Here is a 25,749-nt window from a genome sequence, read left to right as displayed (position 1 = left end):
ATGTCACATTGTCGCAATTAATTTATATTAAAAACATGATGAAGAAAAATACCAACTATATATCTAAAAAGGATTAATTGAATTGAAGTAACAGGGGATAATATTAACCCCTCCTAAAAAAGGAAGGAAGAAAAACTCAAGTGTACAAGCTTGTACTATTTTTTATTCTTTTCTACGATTCCCTCTTATTGAGCTGCCTTTACTTCTGAAAATGCCTCATATTCTTTAAACCCCAACCTCCCAGTTGCATCAGCTATCACTATAGGCGGAGTACTACAGTATTAAGTTTCCGATTGACCAAGATATTCACCACACTGTTAGGCCTACTGGTGCATGTAGCACTGTAGATAAGCAGTACCTAATGCCCTAAACAAAGACCATATTCAATGAAATGGTCATAAGATTTTAAAAGGTTGAGACGAAAAAAACCACACACTCACCCACCTAAAAGCATAAATAAGGTAGGTGTCAAAGGGAAGGGAGAAAAAAGGGTATGGGTGAGAAATAAAGAGGAAGTGTACAAAGACAGAGAAGCAAGCAAATAAAGAAGTAGTGTAGCAGTGGAACAAGTAAAACAATAGACAGAGACTGAGGCTAAAAACCTTGAGCTACTCAAACCCCCATCAGTATAGGGAAGAGAGGCCGTACTGTTTTATTTTTTTTGGGTTTTGGGGTCAGAGTTAGATCAGTAAATTCATTAATTCATTCATTCATTTTTCACAGCTGCACTGCGTACTGCACTCAGCACAGCACTGTCATATGCACGTATATTCACAAATACAGTCCACAGAATGTCAAAATAATTATTTTATCATCATTACGCTATCATTCACTCATCCATTCTCGGTCCACGATCTTTTACACGTGTCAACATCAAGCTGGTTTGATGTGGACGACTATAGAGGCTGCCAGCCATCGGATTTATGGCCTTGAGTGAGGGGAAAGTGACTTGTGCGAGGCAGAGGCAGTGACGACGACACTATTTTTGACACACCTTGTTTTCACCTCCAAAAACACTATCCCCATCCACTCCCCAAAAAGAAATAAAGAGAAAAAGAAAAAAAAAAAAAAGCTTTTGTTTAGCTTTATTATATGTTTTTTTGTTCATAAATAAAAATTTGCAGTGATTGAGTAGCTCGAGAACTTTTGCATGAAAAAGTTGTAGTGAGGGCCCATGTTATGTCATACTGTCACAGCAGGATGCATGATATATTCATGCAATAAAGCTTCTTTTATTACTTTTTGTATCGGTTGATATTTACAAATTATAACTAATTAATCAACTTTTTCTTTTTTTTTCTTCAAATAAAACTTTCTTTTTTTACAATTTCTTCCCAAATTTGAGTCTTTTAAATCAATTAAGATTATCCTACATGCCTGTTGGAACCATCAATTTAAGAAATAGATTAATAAAAAAATTTTAATATTTAAGGTTGTTTGAAATTTAATTTTTATAGTTCAAATTAATAATTCAACATTTCAACATGACTTAATTTATGTTATTCTTTTGAAATATTATTATTAATTATAATAATTTGCAACAAAGTGGGGAAAACTTGTTTTTCAAGATATGGAAAGGTCATCTCATCCAAGCTTGCAAAATCAAAATCAATTATGAAAAGATTAATTCCCAAAAGTCAAATTAATTAGGTTAAAAAATTCCCAAAAATTTTATCTTTTGTAATACTTTTATTATAATTAAAAAAAATGCAGCTATACTATTACGCACCAGGCAAAAGCATATGGGTCCAACAACAACTTTATGTGTTGGATTGTTCAATTTCTTCAAGCATTAATAATTTTGACTTTTTCTTTGGAAGCCACCAAATGTGTTGTTTCTCGACCCTGGACAAACGACTGGATATTTCTCTATGCATTTATAAACATTTTGCTGAGATCTAACCCTCACTTTGTAAACTCATTGTTGTTAAACTTTAAAATATGGTAAAAATAAGGACATAATTTTGAAGCATTATATAAAAAAAAAAAATTTTAATACCAAATTAATGAATCACTTCATTTAAAAGTTAGATTTTTAAAAACTTTTTATAATTCAAGTACAATATTAAAAATTTTAAAGTTAATATTTTATTATAATTTAATAATTATTCGTAATATTAATTGTATATATGTGGATATCGAATGAAATAAAAGTGAGAAAAAAACTAAAAATCAATTTGAAATTTTAGTGTTCGGTTTAGTTCGAATCAATTTTTTTTATTTAATTTAGATTAAATTTGAATATTAAATATATATTATATTCAAATTGGGAGGTGAAAAATAAAAAAAAATTAAATCGAACTGAATTATATATATTTTAATTTTATTATATTTTTTAAAATTTTTGTAAAATAAAATAATAAGTTTATATCAAAATTTTATTTAAATATATTAAAATAATATATATAATTTAAAATTTTAAAAATCTATAAATCAAACCAAACCATTAAATTTTGATTCCATTTCGTTTGGATTGAGTAAAGGGATAGTTCATATTTAAATTAAATTTTATAATAATATGTAATATTTAAAAAAATCAAATCAAATTTGATTTTATTCAATTCAAACTATTATCACTTGTAGAATAAAATAAACATTAATGCAAAAGACAAAATCACAAAAAAATTTGTACAACAAGGTTTAGGTAAGTAACAAAATCTCACAACAAATGTATTTCTAATTCAATCACTCAGAGGAAGAGAAACACTTTTTTTTTTTTTTTGGTTTATTTTATTACAACACAACGCGTAATAAGGCGAGAATCTCGCGGGTGCCGACGGCATCATTCTTCTTCTTCACAAGAGGACAAAAGGCATGTAATAATAAATACAATAATAAGAAGAATAAATTGTTTTATTAAATATATTATTCACACGTGTCAAAACGCTGGACCCCCACGGCTTAAGGGAAGGGAAACGGTCAAAGACATACGGTCACTGTCCGGACCAATAGGAAGAAGAGAGAGAGAGTGGGAGAGGAAGGAAAAGAAAAAGGGCGCGAGAATTGAAGCAAAATCATTTTTCAATCCAATGCTTTATGATTGACACCTCGCTGACAGAACTGTCAGCGAAGCAGCAGCAGCTGCAGCTGCAGCTGCAGCAGAAGCAGAAAAACTGAAGCAGAAGCAGAAGCCCGAGCAGTAGCAGCAGCGAAAGCTGTGTCGTTTCATTCATCCAATATACAACGGGCAGGACGGGCAAAATGATGGTGACCATACCTTCCTTCGCTCTTCCTAAGGGCAGCCCTGTCTTTATATGCCCGGCACTCAAGACGGGCTACTACAACCCCAACAATATTTGAGATAATAAAAAAATATTTATTTATTGTTTTACATTCACTGCTCTTTTTCCTTTTACTGCTCTCTGCAAATTAATTATTCACAATTAAGTCCTCATCTTTATTGCTACTACTTATTATTATTAAGGAAAAACATAAAATGTTTTTTATTTTAAATTATCAAATATAAAATTATAATCACTAAAATTAAAAATTTTAATACTTTATCAAAAGATTATACGATTATTGATTTTTACATGTAAAATTTACTTACACACATATTTTTATTGAGGTTTATCGATGTTGAGTCTTTAAATTACTATATGTATGAAAAATTATGTGATATATTATTGATAAAATTTTTAAGTTTTTTTCGAGATAAAAGGGTTATCATGTTCCCTGTTAACATATATAATAGATGCATAAGTCGGAGTAACTATATAAGGTTTTGAATTCAACAAGCATTCTGTTTAAGCATTAAAATCTTATATTTTTAATTTACTACATCTTCCCATTAATTTAAAAAGCTTTCTTCGAATAAATAATTTCACACTGACACACCAAAAGAATATTCCAAATGAAATATTATCAACATGACAGAGGTGATATCCTGTTAGCCAGGTAAAGGCAAAAAGCAAAGAAAACGAGTAGTAGTATTGTTTTTGAACTGCATTAATGATGCTCATGCCATAAATTTAGGACACCAAACTTTCTCTATGGGTAGATAAAAACAATTACCTAACTCCCAAAATCTTCATCAAACTTTTTTCCTTGTTTGAGGAGGTTGCTATTGCCCTGGAATTAAATATTAATCATTAAAATTAAAAGTTTAATGCTTCACTCGATAAATTATGTTATCTAAACTTTTAACGTGGAGAGAGATTAAAAATGTTAGAATTTGAATGGAATTAGTTGCATGGTTGAATTAGGTGAGGAGAAGAAAATTTTGGGGTATGTTTTTAATAATGTGAGAAGCTAAGGGGATGGGAAGTGAAGATGTCAGAAAGTTACAAGGAGAGGGGGATTCAGACTGGGAGTTTTTTCCTTTATCTTTTCATCCGAAAGTCTGAAATGAATCATTCATTCATAATTAGGAGCTTTTAATGCAAGGTGATGGGATGATGTGACAAATGGTGAAACATTTTCCCTGTGGTGGTCCGGGGGGTGGGGGGCTACCACCACAACCACTACACTCTCTCATTGACTCTCCCACCACTCAGACACGACAGGACCATTCTCATTCTCTCTCTCCCACCACTTTTTCTCTTATTTTAGTTATTTTCCCATCTTTTTTTGGAAAAGAAATAAAAACCCATCTCTTCATTCACTTTGATTTCAATATAGACTAGCTGTTTGGTGCTTTTGGTCTCTATTTTTTATAGATTTTTTTAATGTCAAAAGAGTAAATTTGGAGATTTGGTTACCTGGATTGAGATTATATTTATGCAAAGACTTCAACCTGCTAAAAAGGAACACAACAAAAGAATCTGTCTAATTACCATGCAGGAATGTATATATATAAATAGCTAATTGATTTTTGGCCATTCTTCTTTACAGTTTACTCTGAACCGACAGAGGTAAATCAGTAAAAGTGCTTTGTTGCCTTTCCAAAAACAAATGTTTGCTTTTCTTGTTCTAACTTGGAAAATTTTTAAGCACTTTCTTTTCTGAATATGGTCATAAGTTCTGAACCTCATTGAATTGGTATCCAATTTATTATCATCTTGTTTTGGTTAAAAACCTAAACCCATTTTGGCCCACTTCTTAATTCATGGACTGAAGAACTAAACATCCAACAGATTTCATTTGGGTTCAAAGTTCAGCCCAAGTTTAATAGGCAGAACCCAATCCATTACCCATCAATTACAACGTGCTATCTCATTCTTTTTCACTCGTCTCTCTCTTTCCATTACTCAGATGAAGTGAGCAATCAGCAATGGCTGGTGCAAATTGCAATGGCCAGTGCCACGCTATGCTTCTCATATCAAAACCCTTCATTTTTCTACCAAAACACATTCTTTTCACATCCCAAAACCTAAAGTTTCTGCCTTTAGATGGAATTCTGCGAGACCCATCAGCCCACTTCATGACTTCTGCAACGTCTGTTTCTCCACCAACACTACCCATTATGAGGTAAAGAAAAAAATTCCTTTTCTTTGCACGTTTTAGTACGTATAATTCTGTGGTCTTTTTTTGGCTCTTTCTTTCTTGTTTTTCTGATAACCAGATAGACTAGGCCAATTACTTTAATTAAGCTTGACATATGGAGTTGTAAACTTTTTTTTTCTCTCTAATCAAGTTCTTGATTTTGGTCTTAAGTTTCAATTTTTCCTTTCTTTTTGGTACTCTTATGGTGTAATAATCCATTAAGGAAAAAAAAAATCAAGATCAGAATCTGAAGCATGAAACTTTTAGACAGGTGCAACAGGGTCAGTAGAAAACCAGATTCTTCTTTTCAGGAAGAGAATGTTTGCTTTTAACTATGTACGTTGAGATTCATTTCTTTGATTGACTGTTGCCCCGTCTATGATAAAACTTTCGGAGTGACAATCCCTTGGAGTAGAAGGAAACTTACCAAAGGTCTGTCTATATATGCGTACATGAATTTGAGAATGTTTTCCTTCGATTTCAGTCATTTTTATCATTTGGGTTTGTTCTTGAGCCATAGTTATTCAACGGAGTGTGTTACAGTTCTCTGATCGGTCTTTTGAAGTGGAACTAAGTTTGCAACTTGGCGGCCAAGATGTTCAAAGTGCCAAAGATGTATTTGTGGATGCAGTTGATACTTCTCTAACAGGTAAAGTATGACAGGCTGGGTCCCTTATCACATTTACAGATACTAACAGTTTGTTTCAGGAAATAAAGCCTGCGGAAACAAATGAACTTATACTATTATAGATCATTACACATTTAGATTTAGTGTCTTGTCTCGAACAGGTATATAGACGATGATCAACTTATTATTAACTTAAAGAAGCAGGATCCGGATTTGAAATGACTGGATATTATGGAATCATGGGAGTCGTTGTCAGCTGGTTCTGTGCAACTCCTTAAAGGAACATCAATCTACATTGTTGCGGATTCCACTGAAATTAACCAAAAAGTGGCTCGTGAACCTGCTGTTACTCATGGGTATTTGATCTACATTCCACCAATCCTGTTACATACTTGTTACTTCTTGATAATTGATTTTCTCATTTCATGTGTTCTTATTGTGAATCTTCATCCTTTGCTGCATGTCATTTTAATTTCAGCAGATGGAAAAAGAACAGTCCTTGTTCTTCAAATTAAGTTTACAACCTTCATTGACATAGTTATATTCCTTGTTAAGTCATTAAAGCAAGAATTCTATCATAGCTATCTTCACTGTACCTTGGTTTGCTTATAGATGATTACGACCCGACTTTTATTTCATATTTGTCCTCTGCTCTAACCATTTGATTGGTTGATATGGTTTCATGTACGCACCACTTGATACAAAAGAGTTTTAGAAACTTTCGCCAAGCAAACTGTTACTTTGTGTGAGTACCTCTTTTCCTTTTCAGTAAATGTTGGTTAGTAATCTTTGAACCTGGCTCCTTGAGGCCCAAAGATATGCACATGACTAAACCTCCTTCAACGCTCTCGTACATAGTTACATACACACATGATGCATGTACATGGGTCTCTCTCTCTCTCTCTCTCTCTCTCTCTCTCTCTCTCTCTCTCTCTCTCTCTCTCTCTCTCTCTCTCTCTGTAGTACTGCAACTCAATATATTTTTTACTTTGGAAGCACCTTGAGTCTATAACTGGAGCTTTGTTTAGGACGATGTCACCCATATATACATCTATATTTGCAGGTGTGTGAAGTGTAGCAGTGGACCGTCTCTGTAATCTGCGTATCATTCAATCACCGTTGGATATGATAGATGTCATTCTTGATTCGTCTTGTGCAATATAGCCAGTACAAATCCTTATATCAGAGCATGAAACTCTTCCATTGGTATACACTTGTAATTACTCTGTAGTTCATATACATCTTTGCCGGAATTTTTTATAGATATCTTTATGACCTAGACATTCTACTTCATATACTTCATAAGGAAAAAGAAATTTACTATAATCTAGTTCATATCTTGTTGATTTTCAATGACTTCCACAGCCGTTCTACAAACTCAGAGTGATATCGCTTAAACAGCTTGCAGCTAGTAATTAGTTTGATACATAGCAGGGGCTAAGGCTCTGACCGTGGCTGAAACAGAAAGTTCAATATAAGAAACCTTAAGTAGGTAAGACATTTGCCTTGTTACTTCTTTTGATTTGGTTTGTCATTAAATTATTTAAGGAAAAACAAAGGCCTCTATTTGGCTTGCTTGTTCTGGCAGTCATGTCCAGGCTGTAGTTGCAACCTTAGGAGAGTCACATGGGGCTGCTGTGTTCCTGAAAAATGGAGGCATCTTTATTCAGGGTTTACTGTCTGGTTGTCACAGACTTAAGCTGTAGGTAAATGTGTGTTTTTATCTCAGGCAAAGCTACTGCCATCAGTATGTTTCTTGCTGATAAGTTGCTCCAAACAATTTTGGGACCTATTGATTTGCTAATGGACATACTAGGTTAAGGAATCCTCCATTTTGTGCAAATCTTTTGTAAAAAGATCACTGATTATCTCATGACATACTTCAACCTATCATGATATATACTCTCTACTCCAATGCAGATGTGTGGCTGTGAAGCTCCAGTGTTAGGATGCTTAAAGATGTCCATTTATGTTAAGGCCCATATAGGATGGACAGGCCCACCCATGACCCATGAGGCTTAAGTTTTGACCCCATCTGCCCCAACAATCACTTAACTTTTTCCGATCTCTTTCCGAATAATGCAAGTTACTAATTGTAGCCAGTCACCGGCGCCAGCCGGTAAGCAAACCACTAATCAGTTTTTTTTTCCTTGGGTGAGTAATATTTTCCCATCTTCAGTATCGAATACAAACCCCCAATAGAAATCCCGTACAAGTGCCAGGCAACAATTATTGATTATAGGATAAGGCAGCATGTCCACATCAAGAAAAACTACGATACGGGCTAGGAAACAAGTTAAGGTGAAAACAGAAGTCCTGAGTTCAGTTTATATAGCCAAATCCTCACTACTAGAGAGATACCTAGCATATACGACATTAAGACAAACACATCTAAGCCTACAGTACCTTCAAACATAACCACATCATGTCGACGCATTTCCATGACACGCACCAACAGTTCAAGGATACGCACCAAACCAAAGGACTCCTGCACCTTGAGGTCAACATGCAGCAGACCAAACCACATCAAAATGTAAAATGGCCACTCAGAGGCTGCCACGACCCTTCAAGTTCTGCTTTGCCACCTCCAAATCATGCCTAGATGGTATCTGCAATTCGCCAAAAAACTAGATTAGTTTATCGTTAAATCAAATCAAGATATTGTAGTGACATTTGCATTGCATAGCTATTAAATCATGCCACGTCGTTTAAATCATACCTTGCATTGCAGAGACGTTATTGTTGACCTCAACAAGTTATCTCCAACTATTAATCTCAACCTTTTGACAAAATCATCACGGCTAATCTTCTTAGACTGAGAAGCATCCATAAAAATATAATACCAAAGAATCAGAAAACTTATTTAAAAGGGAATATTAACAATCAAACATATTATCAACATACCCTGAAATCTTCATAGTGACTGGTAACTCGTTCCATATCTATACGAGCAATTTTACTTGCGATAGCATCAAACAACATAGGGAAAGGCATCCAAGGAGATTTAGGGGTCTTTGAGGTGTTTGAACCGAGGCTAGGATCGTTTTCTTGGGATCCCCTTGAATCTGAAGTTTTGTGATTAGTAGTCCCCTAAATGACAAAATAACATCAGCAGTAAATATAAGTAAAACTCACCCCAAAAAAAAAACATATCAAAACCCACATATTCAGCCTGCACGTATCTTTAGTACAAATACTGTTTGAGTTGCTGTATAACATAAACAAATAGGAATGACTGCCTCGTGATGCAGAGACTGATAAATTACTCTGCTCCATTTTAAATTTCTCGAGAGAGCATCTTTCCCTCCACCAGTCTTGCTAACGTTAGTCAACATTATTTAAAGCCTGTTCGGAAAAAGCCTCTAGTGCAGTGGCTTTTCCATTCACCCCATATGGAGCCTCCGTTAATGTCAATACAGCACTAGCACTTGAAGTACCAGTGGTGTTTCAGCCTCCACTAGGGCTTTAGAGCGAGGCCAATTAAAAAGCCACCGCATTAGAGGCTTTGCAGAACAAAGCCTTAATATCATATAAATACTACATAAACATGTCACACTGCATCAGACAATAATTTGTTGCATCTACAGCTTTAGGACATAGATTTCATAAGTTAGCTTTGAGAATCTGAATGCTCAAAGATCAAAGAGCCACCACCTATGGCACACTATGTCAAGATGAAAGAGCAGGCAAACGAACCAGCAAAACGTAGCATCCCTCAAAAAAGTCAGGATCTTAATACAAGCCATAGGCATAACAACTCGAGATGCTTGTCAAATAAAACAGAATTCCTCCCATAACCATAAACTCATAATGACAGCCAAAGTATCCATAAGGCCTCGAGAGCCTGCTTGTAGACCAAAGACAAATTTCAACAAATCCAGAACCAGGAAGTAAGCATTGGTGTGGATCCATGTCCACCTCAGGGTCGGATCAAGTTGCTTAATGATCCTACTCATTGTCACACGCCATCATGATGTTCAACTGTATAGAGAATGTAAAAAGCATACCACATATATTACTCACCAATTCACCAGCAGATGCCACTACTGGTGTTTGACTCTGAAGTCCTTGAGAAGATGCAGTGACGCCTGAAACAGCATGATTAGTCTCACTTCCACTCAAATGCCCTGTGGGAACAACATAAATTTCAAGAGCTGATGAACTGAAATTTTCAAAAAAGGAAATATATAATAGCAATACAGAATTTGCAGAAGATACAGCCAACAAACTCATTGAGCCAATAGTTGGAGCAATCAGTGATCTCTTGAATGAAAAACAAAGAAGCCCCATCAAGAGATATCAATGCATCATCGAAGATGCATGTTTCTTAAATTAACAAACTTAAAACGTTTACCATCCAAGTTTGAAACAGAGATTGGACAGTTGAGATCGTTTAGTTGATTGAAAACCATAAAAATTTAATTGCCATGTTCCATGAGGAGCATGAGTTCCCACTTTGATGTTAGATAAAAGGAGAATGAATATATTAATCAAAAAAATAGCATTCTAGAGGAGTAATATATAACCTTTAGCAATGGAGGAGAGCTTGAAACTAACAACAAATTCTGGATAAATGTGGGTGTTGATATTCATGTTCCAGATAATATAATACTTTGGATGCAGAAGATCATCCACTCCACTATCAACATCCTCACTGCTAGGAAGAAATTGTTTACTTCCAGGGCAAAGAAGCTCCATCTTTCCCATTATTACACGGCATAATATCAAGTACTGTACTCCATTTTCGTCAACATCACAATACTTTGCACTGCACAAATAAAGGACAATCGTTCAGTCCTCAACATCAGCACGGTTTGGAAAATAAAGCTTGAAAACGTATATATGAAATAAATAACAAAAATTTCATCTGATTGGGATTCAGAACAAGTTAGCATGTAAAGGAAGCAGTTTAGAAAACAGGCAGCCACAAGCCAGTGGCAACTAGCACTTGAAATGTTAAAGAGATTAAAAATAAAAAGCAAAAAAAGTAACTTTTTTTATACCAGTAAGAGGTATGTGTTCATGGTGACCAGATAAGAACATGAATCACCAAAGCACAATACAACATTTTCCCTAAATTTTAGTAGAGCTGAATCTATAAACCTAGTAATGTGGAAGAGAAGACAATGTACCCGTTTTGGATACTTAATTCACAAAATATCACTTTGTTAATAGAAGCCTTCAAGCAATGACAACAATAGAAGACTTGCATATTCAAAAGTATTCACAACAAAAACCGTGAAAAAGACTCCAACCTGGCATTCGTAAATTCTGCTGCAGCAAGATGAACACCAGCACCATATAAGAGAGGAATTTTGGACAGACCACAATGCCCAATCCCATGCATCCTGATTATAGGCACTGCTGCTTTAGAGGAAGCAAGCCAAGCATATCGAACATTTGCATTCCCCCGGTACTTATTCATAATTTGAACCTGCTTCTGAAAGCGCTCAAATCGATATTGAGTTGAAGCACTGGAGCAAGGTTTTATATCAAGAAAATCCACACTTCCAGAAGGGTTCATACCCATAAGAAACATCTTCTCAACGGTATATGAATCCAACCGTTCATCCAACTCTACATCCACAAACTCATTTTCAGGGACTATGCTTATCCTAGTCTGTTGAATATCCTCAACAGCTTTGCTGGGTTTTGCATCAGCATTCCCGTCACAATTATCCTCAACCTCTACAGCACAATGACTGGAGGCAGGCTTCTGAGCAATTTGAAGATGTCTAACAAAAGAACTTGACTCCCCACTACATTCCTTCAATTTTGTTTGGTCAACACCCTTAATGTCAATCTCAAGCTGTAGCTTGATCTCAGAGGGGGCATACGACTTGCTAAACATGGATTCTTGATCATTTTCGTATTCATGTTTGCAGCACTGATCTGGTTCATCCTCAACAGCAAAGATTTCAGGGAAGAAACAGAAATCTGCCTCATCAATCCAAGCAATGGGTTGTTTCAAGCCAGTTCTCCGGTCCAGTCTAAACATATGCAAGAAGTCTAGCACAAAAGATTTACCATCTATCTCAAGCTCAATAAACGGCTTCTTTGCATCAAGATCTTTCCTAATAGAGGCAATGAGATCATGGGGAAAATCAGTCCATTCACCTTTCTCAAAAAACATTATGCGCTTAGGAATGCCTGTTTTCCTAAAATTTGAATAGCAAAGCAGCAAAGATCTTTTTGAAGGATAACCACAACTCACAACTTTGCCTTTGCAATCTTCAAATCTCCTCCGTTTGCCATGTTTCTGGGATAACAAACTCAAGCTGGGCAACTGTGGTGATATCACATGCGAAGCTCCAGGAAAATATGTTGTATGCTGCGCTGCCCGCTTTCTCTTCATGCCATGCAGTACCCTGGGCTTACTATCCAACACCGTGGCGTTCTGAGCTTCCATTTCTACCTAGATCAATCCCTATCAACAAGTTTAAAGCCAAAACTTCTTATGTAAAAACGAATATGAAGTCTAGCGTTCTACCAAACTCAAAGAGACTGTCTCCTAAAAGTTGATATGCAAATCCTGAAAATAAAAAATAAAAAAAGTCAGGATATTTAATGACATAGATATCAAGTCAAACTAACTGGAACATAAGTAACAAAATTTCAGACTGAAGACAACCAATTCATCAAATTAGCAGCTCAAAGCATATCAAACCAAACTTATTAGAATCACCAAACAGCAAGAGGAACACATACCTAGAACTGCAATTAGTTTCGGTCCTGTACATATTCATGTTGCACATGTTCATCTTGCACATATTCTCCTTCTTTTCTCTTTACAAGTAATTCACAGATGAGAAGGCCCCTCCCTTATTTATTCTACTGCATTAATTAGCCCTGCCTCCTATTGCAGCATATAACAACGCCTAAGAATATTGTGAAAAAAAAAATTTATAAAAATTATGGATCAACGATTCTTTGGTTTCATTTTTATGTGTCCAATTGTATAAAAGAAATACACAGATTTCCTTTTTTTTCTCTTTTTTCCTTTTTTCTTTCAAGCTTCTGAGCAACAAATTTTACAGATCAAACATCATGTTGACCTTTAATAAATCACAGAATTTTCAGTAAAACCACAAAATTTACTCAGATCAGAGTAAAAGTAATTAATAATATTACTAATCAAATAAATGTTGAAATAAGAAACGGCGTTGACCTGAACAAACAAACAATTTTTTTTAAAAAAATAACAAAAATAATTACGAAAATCTGTAAATCAGAAAACTGTTGGCCTCAAAAAGCAAAATTAAGCAACCAAAACTATTCCAAAAATTTAAATCCTACACTGATTCCTGTCAAGAAAATTGGGCAAAAAATCAACCAAATAAAATAAATCAATATTCAGAAAATATTAAAATAATAAAAAAGTCAAAACTTTATCACTGCATTTAAATAAACTCTTAAATTTTTATTACACACAAATAAGCACTAAAACTTTAATTTACATTCAAAAAAAATCTTAAACTAAAATTTAATTTATAACAAAATAAACCTTAATCTTTAATTAGTATCTAAATAAGCCTTTTGAAGTAAGATCTTATATAAATACAAATGAAAAGACACAGATTTATTTGAATACAATAAAAAGATAAAAAAAATTATTTAAATACAAATGAAAAGACACAGATTTATTTGAATACAATAAAAAGATAAAAAAAATTATTTAAATTAGCCTTCAGAAAAACTGATAATTTCTCGTAAATACTTCAAGTCTCGAGATCAAAAATATAAAATCAACCTAAAACATATTTCTCCAAATTAACAAATTAAATATTTTCTAAACTGAGCAAAAAAAAGATCAAAAAATAAGATTTCAGGAAATCTGGTAATTTTTCTTGGCCCCTTAACGAACATAAGCCGGAAATTGCAAGAACAATCAAAGAACTAGGAGAGAAACTGAATTAAAGTGCAGGAATTAAAAAGAAATTGCAAGAATTAACAAAGAAAAGTGAAAAACCGAACTGAGTTGATCTTAGTAACTACCGAGTCATGGAAGAAATAACTAGATCTAGAACTTGTTAACGCGAAAAATGAAATATATAATACAGCGAGATCGAGAAAATTAAAAAGAAAATAGGAAAAATTCAACATAGAATACATATATATATATATATATATTCCAAAATTTTAAAAACTCCATATTTTTCTTGGCCGGAAAAACTTGGTCAAGCAAATAAAAAGAACAATAAGATTTTAGAAAATATTGTAATTTCTCGCTAACAATGCAAGATCAAAAAAATAAAATGAAAACCCTAAAGCATAATTTCTCAAAATTAACATAGGAATATATCTTTCTCGATCCCCCAAAAAAGCTATATCCACAGAAATCAACTATAAAATAACTAATCATTCAACAAAACCAAGTCAACACCCCGCATATGCCAAGATCTGGCCGATTTACCAATCCGCACTCAAAAAATTAAATCCAAAAAAAAAAAAAAAAAAAGAATCAAGATTCAGAAAAACTGGTAATTTCTCGCAAATACTTTCGAGTCTCGAGCTCAAAAAAATAAAAAGAAAAATATAAAATCAACCTAAAACATATTTTCTCCAATTTAAAAAATTAAATATTTACTAAACTGAAAATAAAAGGAAAAATTAAGTATTCAAGATATCTGGTAATTTCTCGCAAACAATGCAAGATCGAAAAAAAATAAAATGAAAACCCTAATGCATAATTTCTCAAAATTAACATAGTAAATATCTTTCTCGACCCCCAAAAAAGTGCAATATTCACAGAAATCAACCATAAAAAATTAATCATTCAACATAACCACGTCAACGCCCCGCAGATGCCAAGATCTGGCCCGATCTACCAATCCGCACTCGAAAAATTAAATCCAACAAAAAAACGAATGAAAAAAAGAAACCTAAACTAAAAGAAAATGAAAGATATTACCTGCGGATGAAACAAATTTTGTAGTCATTCTTTTTTCATAAGAGAGGATTTTTCTTTTTATTCTTTAATTCCTTTTTTTTTTTTTTAGAAAGGGAAGAGAGGGAGAGAGAAGAAGAAAAAAAAAAAAAAAGGATTTTTGGGAAAACCTAACTCAAAATGAGATACGACGCCGTAAATAGCAACGACTCTTTCTCTTATTGATTAGAGTTGACGGCGTTTTCAGAGTTGGCGGTCTTCGTATCTCGTGTTTCTCAATTTTCTTTTGATCTTTTCCCTATATGTCCCCTTCTTGGACGGAAAGCAAGGGCGAATCCAACAACCAATGTTTAATACGGGGGAATGATAAAATCACCAGCTGGCACACATGGTTCTGTCACCTTGCCGGTTTTGATTGGAGCAATGGTTTTGTTCGGTAAGGGTCATTTTCGGGATTGAAAAATCATTTAAAGGCGGTTGTTATGAAGGGTAGTTTGGGGAATTAAAACTTAAGTCGGATAAATTTGGGAAAAATAGTGTGCTAACTACTGTTTTTTTTGTTCCTTTCTGACACTTCTTTTATAATTTTGAATTGATAAAATAAAATAATTGAGGGAAGATGGGCCCAATTGCAACGAAGATAAACTTTGTGAGGTTCGTGTCAATCTTTCAATTATTGATGACGTGTAGGTATGGTTACATGATAAAATGTTTAAATTTAAAAAAAAAAAATTTAATAAAACTTTTCATTATTAAATAAATACAAATTAAATTTAAATTATAAATAATTTTTTTATATATTATTAATTTTTACATTAAATTTTATCAATTTATTAATTTAAATTTTTTATTAAATTATTTTTAAAAAATAATATCACAAATTTTATATAAATAATTTTATTTAAGTTTTGTTCGAACCCTCATCACTATACTAGGAGTGATATTAATTTATATTGATTTGGATTTAATTTAATTTCTTAAATAGTATATAGTATTATAAATTTTTAAAATTTAATATGAATTTGAATTAATATATATGTGAAATCAATTTGAATCGATTTTATTAATTTGATTCACTAATTTTAAATTAATTTATTTTTTATATATTATTTTAATATATTTAAATATATTAAATCTAAATTTATTATAAATATTTAAAAATATATAAAAGTTAATAAAATATATTATTTGATTCAATTTGATTTTTTTAATTTTTTATTTATTGATTCAAAATTTGAACTAAATCATATATGTATTTAATATTCAAATATAATTTAATTTAAATAAAAATATTCAAATCAAGTTAAATGTTACACATTTAAATCAAAATTCAAAATTTTCATATGTTTTTTATTCCTAACAAACACTATCAATGAGAAAAATCAAAACAATTAAAAATCGATTCAAAATTGTAATATTTTATTCGGGTTGAATCAAAATTTTCTTCAAATTGAATTAAATTTATATATTAAATCTATATATTAATTTTGAATTGGGATGTAAAAAATAAAAAAACAAAGAACCAAATCAAATTATATATTTTTATTAGTTTTTTATATATTTTATATTTATACAAAATAAAAATATTTATTTTATATAAAAATATTAAAATATATTAAAAATCTTATTAAAAATAATATATAAAAATAAAAAATTAAATTGAATATATATAATTTAATTTAGATCGGATCTGTTTTAATATAATATCAATTTAAATTTTGATCAAATTTTAAAAATTTATAATATCATATATTATCAAAAAATTTTAATTAAAATTTATCCAAACTATTATCACTATTAATTAACTCAATAACTGCTGCTTGTCTTGTAATCCTCTAAAAAATAAGGTCATTTTTTATAAATATTAATAGTAAGTAGATCTGTTCACAAATTGGACTAGCGGTTCAAATCCAAATATTCATTTAGAGTATGGTATTTGATATAATTTGTTTACAAAAAAAGAGAAAAGAAAAAAAAGCTCAACGGACTTGAACAAAAAATTGAATTCATTTAAAAAAAATAGAATAGACATTGGCTCAAATTTAAAAAATTTAAAGCTCACATTGGATTCCATCTGATTCCATAATATATAATTCAAATAGGTTATATCCGTTTAAAAAATATATGATAAGTTATCTTTATTTTTAATTTTAATAAAAAATTATTATTTTTAAATATACAGACCAGCATGTATCGGTTATTATATGAGCAAGTTTAAATAAAATTAATGTCCACATAATCAAATTCAATCATATTTGTAAATAATAAAAGTAAGAAAACAAATTAAATTTTATTTAAAAATATAATATTTGATTTAATTTAATTTAATTTTTTTATTTGATTCGAATTAAATTGTGTATACATTACTTTTAGATCCAATTTCATATTGATAAATGACAAATCAAATAAAAAATCAAATTAAATTATATATTTTTATTAAATTTTGTATATATTTTATACTTAAATAAAGTTGAATATATTAAAAATCATATTAAAATAGTACATAAAAATAAATTTAAAAAATATGATTAATCAAATCGAACTGATAAAATTTGATTTAATTTTAAATTAAATTTAAAATTTTATAATTTTATATATTATCTTAAAAATTAAATTAAATTCGATTCAATTCAAATCATTAATACTTTTCTTAAAAACATGTATCATTTTAATAACGCATTTAAATTGAATTCAATTTTAAACCGATCAACCTATCCATGAAAACCTTTACCAGCAAGTATTTATTTGCTCTTATGATTTTCTTTTTGTTGGCACTCGGTACTACTTTATTTGGTTTTGGCCTTCTAGGTAAATGCCGATACCGTAAAGTATGGTAATAAAGCAATGAGAAGCTTCCTCCACCTAAGCAATACGTCGTTTGACATATCAATTGCCGGACTGCGACTTAAGGACTCGGTAAATTGAAGCTCACTTTAAATAATGACTTTAAAAGAAATTTAAAGTGACATCAATAGCCGGTTTGATACTTAAGGATTTAGTAAACGATATGCTTGTCGAGTAAGATGTCATTTGACAGGGATATTACAAATAAAGAGTGAATTACAATCAATAAAATTAATGCACATCAAGATTTTTCATATCATACTTATATTGAAATATAAGCGATGAAAGTGAAGTGGAATTGCCCTAATGTAAAACTAATATAATAAATTTCAAATATATATTTTTATTATTAATTTTAATAAAATTTACTATTATCTTTTTTTTTGTTATCAAAATTAATATTATAATTCATTCAAATGGATCCCAACAGTTCACCGTATAAGATAAATAACATTTGTGACTTAAAATATAAGTCACGAATTATGTGAATCAATTGACGGATGGAGAATAACTTATTATAATTAATGATGGGTTGGTGTGAAAATAAAAAATAAAAATTAATTTAAAATTGTAATATTTGATTTAGTTAAAAATAATTTATGTTTTTATTCGATTTGGATTAAAATAAAAAATTATATATATTAAATTTAGATTGAATTTTAAATTGAAATATGAAAAATTAAAAACAATCGAATGAAATTTTATATTTTTAGTTTTATATAATTTTTTAAATTTTTATAAAATAAATAAATTAATTATTATATATATAAAATTATTAAAATATATTAAAATTTTTATTAAAATAATATATAAAACAAAATAATTTCAAATTTTATAAATCAAATTAATAAAATTCTATTTCGATCAATTTAAAAAATTTTTATTTAAATTATTCTTACTGTAGACACTCAATTGGGTCCAGGCCCAGATCAATTGGGCCTGGCCCAGATCAATTGGGCCTGGCCCAAATGAGTAAGCCTAATTCAATTTTTATCTTGTATTATTTTTTTTCTTTTGTATTTTATGTATTTTATTATTTTTTATTATTATTATGTATTAATATATGTATATTTTATTTATTTATTTTTTATTTATTTTTTTGTTAATATTTATATGTATTTTATTTATATAGTTATATATTTATTATTATATTATAATTTATTTATTATTCTTTTTTTCTTGTAATATTTTTTTGGATTTATCTTATTGTATTTCTAATTATCTGTTAATAATTTTTTTTCTTTTATTTTCTTGTTCCGTTTATATGATTTTTGTTTATCTGATTATTATATTATTATTATTATTATTTTTTGTTTTCTTTTTTTGATGGCTGTGATTGAAAGTTGATGAATCTCATTGTGAATGGGAATTCAATCAAAAGAGTCCAGATTGAACTCAAAGATTGAATCCCCGTTCAAGGAGGAATTGTGATTGATCAGGAACTCCTGATCAATCCCTATAAAAGGGACCTCCTGGAACAGATGCTGAACGGACAAAATAGTGAGCAAAGCTACTGATTCGAGAGAAAATGAGACAGATAGGAAGCTAAAAAAAGGTTTATGAGTGTTCTGAGAGCTAGCAAAAATTTTTTTGAAGATTTTTGGCGATTTTTTTCTGAGAATTTCTGGAAAATTCCAGATTTCGATTGAATTTTTCGGTGAAGTTTGAATTTTTCGACGAAAAAAGAGGTCTCCAAAGTCGATGCTTCTAATATTACTGATGTAGGAGGTATTACTCAAAGTGGGAGATGTTACACCTCAAAAATGCTAGAGAAGGCTAAAAGAAAGAAGGCTAAAGAAAAAGAAAGATGGAATAATCTGAAGATAGAGCCTGAAAAAGATCAACCAAAGCCAGTATCAGAAAGAGAGGTTTATGAATTTTTAAAGCTGATAAAACATAGTGAGTATTTAGTTGTGGAACAGTTGAATAAAATGCCAGTTCGAATCTCATTATTATCACTGTTGCTGAACTCAGAGCCACACTGAAATGCCTTGCTGAAAGTGTTGAATCAGACGTACGTGGCACATAACATGTCTGTCGAATATGTGAACCACTTGGCTGGAAATCTAGTTATACCAAATTGTATTTCATTCAGTGATGATGAGATTTCTTTAGAAAAAAAAATGCCAAGGCTCTGCATATCACAGTCAAGTGCAAGAGCCATATCATAGCCAAAGTCCTTATCGATAATGGTTCTGTCATCAATGTCATGCCTATTTCAACTTTGGCAAGGTTACCCATTGATTACTCTCATATGAAGGACAGTCAGATGATTGTGAGAGCCTTTGATGGAACCAAAAAAGAAGTCTTGAGGGATATTGAGATGCCCTTACAAATTGGGCCATACACCTTCAATATAAAATTTTAAGTGATGGATATCTCTTCATTCTACAGCTGTCTGTTAGGAAGGTCATTGATTCACATGACAGGAGCTGTGCCCTCTACTTTGTATAAGAAGATCAAATTCAATGTGGAGGTCAATTAGTAATGATAGTTGGGGAAGAAGATATGCTAGTGACCCAACCATTGAACACTCTATATGTAGAAACTGTCGAAGAAGCATTGGAATGCTCCTATCGGTCTTTTGAATTGGTCAATACTGTAGGTGAAGGATTTCAAAGTCAGCATTTTTCAAAGATAGTGGTGAGCTAAGTCATCAACAAAGGTTAGTGTCCAGAACTTGGGCTAGGCAAAAATTTATAGGGAATTAAAGAACCTCCAACAATAGTGGACAATAACGATAGGGTAGGCCTAGGCTATGAGATGACAGAGTGAGAAGTCAAAAGAAGGCCATCAAGAAAGACAGTAAGACTGATGTTTATCTCACACTTGTATGAAACCTTCAAACCTGGATGATTCATGTACCCAGATGCAAGAAAAAGTGTGAAAGATGATTTACCCAGTTAGCCATTAATGCTGTTGAAGATGAAGTGAGGGTTAATCAAAAGGAGTGGGTTCGCCATTGTCCACTAGATTATGAGCTGAACAATTGGAGTGGCATCAAAATGCCTTTGACTTTTGATTTTGACACAATGTAATTGTAACATTTCAATAGCTTTTGCCCAAGGCTATAGGGTGATCTTTTTTTGTTTGGGCCATTCATCATTTATTATTTTTAATAAAAAATAGAAATGATGCATTTTCATTCATTTCTTCTTATGCCTTCATTATTTCCATCTTTCCAAGCACATTTTGCCAACATATCCCATTTCATTCAATTTCAGGTCTTTAGATGAACAAGAAGATAATCATGATAACAATCAAGAGGTTAGCTTTGAGAATTCAATTAATACTGATGAACTTGATAATGAAGAGAATTCTGAAGAATATGTTATGCCTCCGGACCTAATGAAGATAATTGAATAAGAAAATAAGCCAATTGAGCCTCATCAAGAGGTAGTGGACTTAGTGAATCTGAGAGATGAAGAGAATAAGAAAGAGGTCAGAATGGGCACTTCACTTTCATCTGAAGATAGGTAACGATTGGCAGACCTACTTCGAGAATTTATAGATATATTTGCTTGGTCTTACCAGGATATGTCAAGATTGAGCACAGAGATAGTGGAGCACAGATTGCCTCTAAAGCCATAATTAAGCTAGTTCAGCAGAAACTGAGACGGATGAAGCCTGAAATGCTGCTAAAGATTAAAGAAGAGGTGAAGAAACAATTTGATACAGGTTTTTTACAAGTGGCTAAGTATCCAAAATGGGTAGCCAATATAGTCTCGGTTCTTAAGAAAGATGGAAGAGTACGAATGTGTGTGGACTATCGAGACTTGAATAAGGCTAGCCCAAAGGATAACTTTTCTTTGCCTCATATCGACACATTGGTAGATAACATGGTTAAGCATTCGATTTTCTCTTTTATGGATGGTTTTTCAGGGTATAATCAGATAAAGATGGCTGCAGATGATATGAAAAAGACTACTTTTGTGACTATGTGGGGAACCTTCTGTTACAAAGTCATGCCTTTTAGGTTAAAGAATGCTGGGGCAACCTATTAAAGAGCCATGGTAACACTCTTTCATGACATGATGCATAAAGAGATTGAGGTGTATGTAGACGATATGATTGCAAAGTCTTGTAAGGATGAATATCATATCACCAGCCTCAGAAAGTTATTTGAGAGACTGAAAAAATTTTAGCTCAAATTAAACCCAGCCAAGTGCACCTTTGGGGTAAAGTCAGAGAAGTTGCTAGGCTTTGTGGTCAGTGAAAGAGGAATTGAAATTGATCCCGATAAGATACGAGCCATCCAGAATTTGTCACCTCTCAGCACGCCAAAAGAAGTTCGAGGTTTTTTAGGGAGATTGAACTATATTTCTCGGTTCATCTCTCAACTTACTTACAAATGTGATCCCATATTTAAGCTTCTCCGTAAGAATAATCCTGGGAAATGGAATAAAGAATGTGAAAAGGCGTTTGATAAAATTAAGTAATATTTATCGAACCCTCCAGTATTGGTGCCACCTGTTCCAAGAAAACCTTTAATCTTATACCTAACTGTATGTGAAAGTTCAATGGGATGTGTGCTGGGACAACGAGATGAGGCTAGTCGAAAGGAGAGAGCTATTTATTATCTGAGTTAAAAGTTCATAGAATATGAATCCAAATATTCTTCACTGGAAAAAATGTGTTGTGCATTAGCGTGGACTGCCAAAAGACTCAGACGTACATGCTCTACCATACTACGTGGCTCATAGTGAAACAGGATCCTATTAAGTATATCTTCGAGAAGCCTTCTTTGTCTGAGAGAATCGCTAGATGGCAAGTAATGCTCTTGGAATATGATATTATATACGTGAGCCAAAAAGTAATAAAATGAGACGCTATAGCATAATTTCTTGCAGATCGTGCTATTAAAGAGTATGAATCGAGCTAGAATTTCTTGATGAAGACTTAATGACTATTTTCCAACTAGAGGAAGGAGAGTATGTAGAAAAATGTTAGAGAATGTACTTCGATAGAGCTGCTAATGCCTTGGGGCATGAAATTAGGGTAATTCTGATTTCACCGAAAGAACGATACTATCCTGTAATAGCGAGGTTAAATTTCAATTGCACAAATAACATCGCTGAGTATGAGGTATGTGTCATGGGCCTGCAAGCTGCTATAGACAGAAGAGTGAAAATACTAAAAGTGTTTGGAGACTCAACTCTAGTCATATATCAGTTGAAAGGAGAATGAGAGACGAGAGACTCAAAACTCGTTCCATATCATAAGTATATTCTAGAGCTGACGAAACAATTTGAAAATGTCCAATTTGATCACTTACCTTGGGAAGAGAATTTGATTGCTGATGCATTGGCTACTCTGGCTGCAATGATTCGAATTAATGATAATATCGAGATTCAACCCATCAAGTTAAATGTTAAGGATATACCAACATATTGTTCTAATGTAGTGAGAGAAAAAAATGAAAAGCCCTAATATTATGACATCTTACAGTATGTCAAGGATCAACAGTATCCAGTTCAAGCAATAAAAAATGATAAAAGGGTCATACGAAGATTGGCTATGAGCTTTTTCCTGGATGGGGATATCTTGTACAAAAGAAGCAAAGATCAAGTATTATTGAAGTGCGTAAATGAGACTGAAGTGAAGAAAATCATTAAAGAGTTGCATGATGAAATATGTGAGACACATACTAGTGGATATATGATGGCAAGACAGATCATGAGAGCAGGATATTACTGGTTGACGATGAAGAATGATTGCATTGATTATGCTCATAAATGCCATAAATGCTAGATATATGCTGATAAGATTTATGCTCCGTCATCTGCTTTACATGTTATGACACCACCATGGCCATTTTTAATGTGAGGCATGGATGTCATTGGTTCGATCACCCCAAAGGCTTCTAATAGGCACAAATTTATTTTTATAATGATAGATTACTTCACAAAATGGGTAGAGGCAGCATCGTATGTAAATGTGACACACTCCGTGGTTTACAAGTTCATAAAGAAATAGATCATCTGTAGATATAAACTTTCAGAGAGAATCATTTCAGACAATACCAAGAATCTAAATAGTAAGATGATGCAAGAAATATATGTTCAATACAAGATCAAGCATCATAACTCAGTATCATACCATCTGAAAATGAATAGAGCAGTTGAGGCAGCCAATAAGAATATAAAGAGAATTTTAGAGAGGATGACCGAGACTTACAAAGATTGGCATAAGAAGTTACCATTTGTATTACATGCATATCGAACGTCAGTTCGCACCTTCACTGGGGTAACCCTATTTTTTTTGGTTTATGGGATGAAAGTTGTACTACCAGTAGAAGTAGAGATCTCTTCTTTGAGAGTTTTAAAAAAAGTTGAGTTAGAAGAAGTCGAATGGATTCGTGAACGTTATGAGCAGTTAAATTTCATAGAAGAAAATAGATTGACTGCACTGTGTCATGGTCAACTGTATCAAAAAAGAATGATGAGGGCTCATGATAAGAAGATTCGACCCTGTTATTTTCGAGAAGAAAAGTTGGTTTTGAAAAGAATTCTTTCAATCCAGCACGATAGTAGAAGAAAATGAACTTCGAATTGAGAAAGATCGTAGTGACGAGACGGACTTTTTCAGGTGGAGCGCTGATACTGATTGAGATAAATAGAAATGATTTACCCCATCTTATAAATTTTGATACTGTGAAAAAATACTATGCTTGAAAAAAATTAAAAAAAATGAAAAAATGAAAAAAAATGAATGAAAAAGAAAGACTCAAGGCGAAAACCTTAAAAGGGCGGTTTGAGTCATAAGGGGTTTGTCTAAGTTGAAAACCTGAAAAGGTAGCTTAGATAAGAAGAATACAACATCGAATCTGAAAGTCCACTGATATGGAGACTAGCAAATTCGAAAGAGTTCCAAGTTGTTGAATACATCAGAGGGTTGGGTTTTCAGAAAAAAACTTTGAGATGTGTTATCATGATTATCTGATTGTTCATTTTGGGCTTTGTCCCCATACCTATCCTTGTAATTCTTTCTTGGCCAAAGTTTGCCAACATTTGCTAATAAAGAAACATTTTATTTCATTCTTTGTGCCTTTTTCTGATGACTATTTCCCAACCATTCATATCCCTTTCTTCTTAGTACCCCATCATGGAAGAAATGTGCAAATGCATTCTTACTCTTTCGTTTGAAATAATGATTGGTGAATGAATAACAACACAAAAAGATTTTTACATTACATTGAATAAATCAAGAGTGATAAAGGCAGAATCGAGATGTTCAGTTCCTGATTAAGATATCGAATCTGAGAAGAGACTTTTATTACAAGAAGAATGTGAGTGGAAGAGACAATTAAGAGCTACACTAGTTTGATCTTAGAAGAGCAGTGTAATTGGATCTCTGAAGAATCAAAAGGCTTGATGCCCAATAAGAGCTTGAAAAACTTGAGTACCATACATTGAATAGGAATTATTTGGCTAACATTTGCATAGTATGCATTGAAATTCATATGCATTTGCATAGCATACACTACTTTCAGGAAAGTACAGTATATAAATTCAAGAAGCAAGGGTGTTCCAACATCTCACATGGAGAAGACAGATATGAAGATATTTTGTAAAATTAAAAAAAAAAAAGCTTGTCAGGTAAGTCCCTAATCCTTGAAATAGGATGTCTTCTGGTATCAAGGTTGATTTATAAGACCTTTGGGCATAATCTCTTGAAATTCCTTCAAACACAACTTTCAACTCCTTTGGACATGATTATCAGAGAGCAATTTACTTTTTCTAAAAGTCGTGGTGCCTCTGTTTAGAGGAGCAATTTACTTTTTCAAAGTCGTGGTGCCTCTGTTTAGAGGAGCAATTTACTTTCTAAAGTCGTGGTGCCTCTGTTTAAAGGAGCAATTTACTTTTCAAAGTCGTGGTGCCTCTGTTTAGAGGAGTAATTTATTTTTCAAAGTCGTGATGCCTTTGTTTAGAGGAGTAATTTATTTTCCAAAGTCGTGGTGCCTCTG

General features: G+C 32.3%; 1 protein-coding gene and 1 long non-coding RNA gene across 19 annotated transcripts; one reads left to right on the top strand and one right to left on the bottom strand.

The window, feature by feature from the left end:
- The first annotated feature begins 4,802 nt into the window (after positions 1-4,802).
- LOC149515949 (uncharacterized) lies at positions 4,803-8,160 on the top strand. 2 transcript variants are annotated; one of them, XR_016346098.1, is made up of 3 exons: positions 4,803-5,409; positions 5,696-5,856; positions 5,968-8,160. It is a non-coding gene; the product is annotated as an uncharacterized LOC149515949 (long non-coding RNA). The 2 variants fall into 2 exon arrangements; XR_016346097.1 differs by having other exon boundaries at positions 5,692-5,856.
- Positions 8,161-8,268: 108 nt separating this feature from the next.
- Positions 8,269-15,372, bottom strand: RCD1 (WWE protein-protein interaction domain protein family). Of its 17 annotated transcripts, none has more exons than XM_089767465.1 (10): positions 14,964-15,131; positions 12,761-12,930; positions 12,543-12,584; positions 12,267-12,467; positions 11,308-12,126; positions 10,579-10,820; positions 10,076-10,179; positions 8,957-9,142; positions 8,772-8,867; positions 8,269-8,661 (listed from the first exon to the last, which is right to left on the bottom strand). In XM_089767465.1, exons 4-10 carry the CDS (start codon positions 12,305-12,307, stop codon positions 8,599-8,601), a joined length of 1,551 nt encoding a protein of 516 aa, XP_089623591.1. In that variant the 5' UTR covers positions 12,308-12,467; positions 12,543-12,584; positions 12,761-12,930; positions 14,964-15,131; the 3' UTR covers positions 8,269-8,598. The 17 variants fall into 17 exon arrangements, with proteins under 17 accessions (XP_089623591.1, XP_089623592.1, XP_089623594.1 ...); XM_089767466.1 differs by having other exon boundaries at positions 12,267-12,463; XM_089767468.1 differs by having other exon boundaries at positions 12,267-12,479; positions 12,761-12,908.
- Positions 15,373-25,749: the final 10,377 nt, after the last annotated feature.

This window comes from Durio zibethinus, chromosome 11, assembly GCF_047325235.1.
Source record: "Durio zibethinus cultivar Kanyao isolate XHJ-2024 chromosome 11, ASM4732523v1, whole genome shotgun sequence".
Classification (NCBI taxonomy): domain Eukaryota; kingdom Viridiplantae; phylum Streptophyta; class Magnoliopsida; order Malvales; family Malvaceae; genus Durio; species Durio zibethinus.
The sequence above is the reverse complement of the archived record's forward strand: the minus strand, read 5'-3'. Positions and strand labels throughout refer to the sequence as shown.

Coding starts and splice junctions, on each gene's coding strand:
- RCD1 (XM_022882087.2), bottom strand. CDS start 14,991: ATGACTACAAAATTTGTTTCATCCGCAG. Junction 12,464..12,542: donor AGACAGTCTCTTTGAGTTTG/GTAGAACGCTAG, acceptor TGATCTAGGTAG/AAATGGAAGCTCAGAACGCC. Junction 9,143..10,075: donor TGGCATCTGCTGGTGAATTG/GTGAGTAATATA, acceptor TTTGTCATTTAG/GGGACTACTAATCACAAAAC.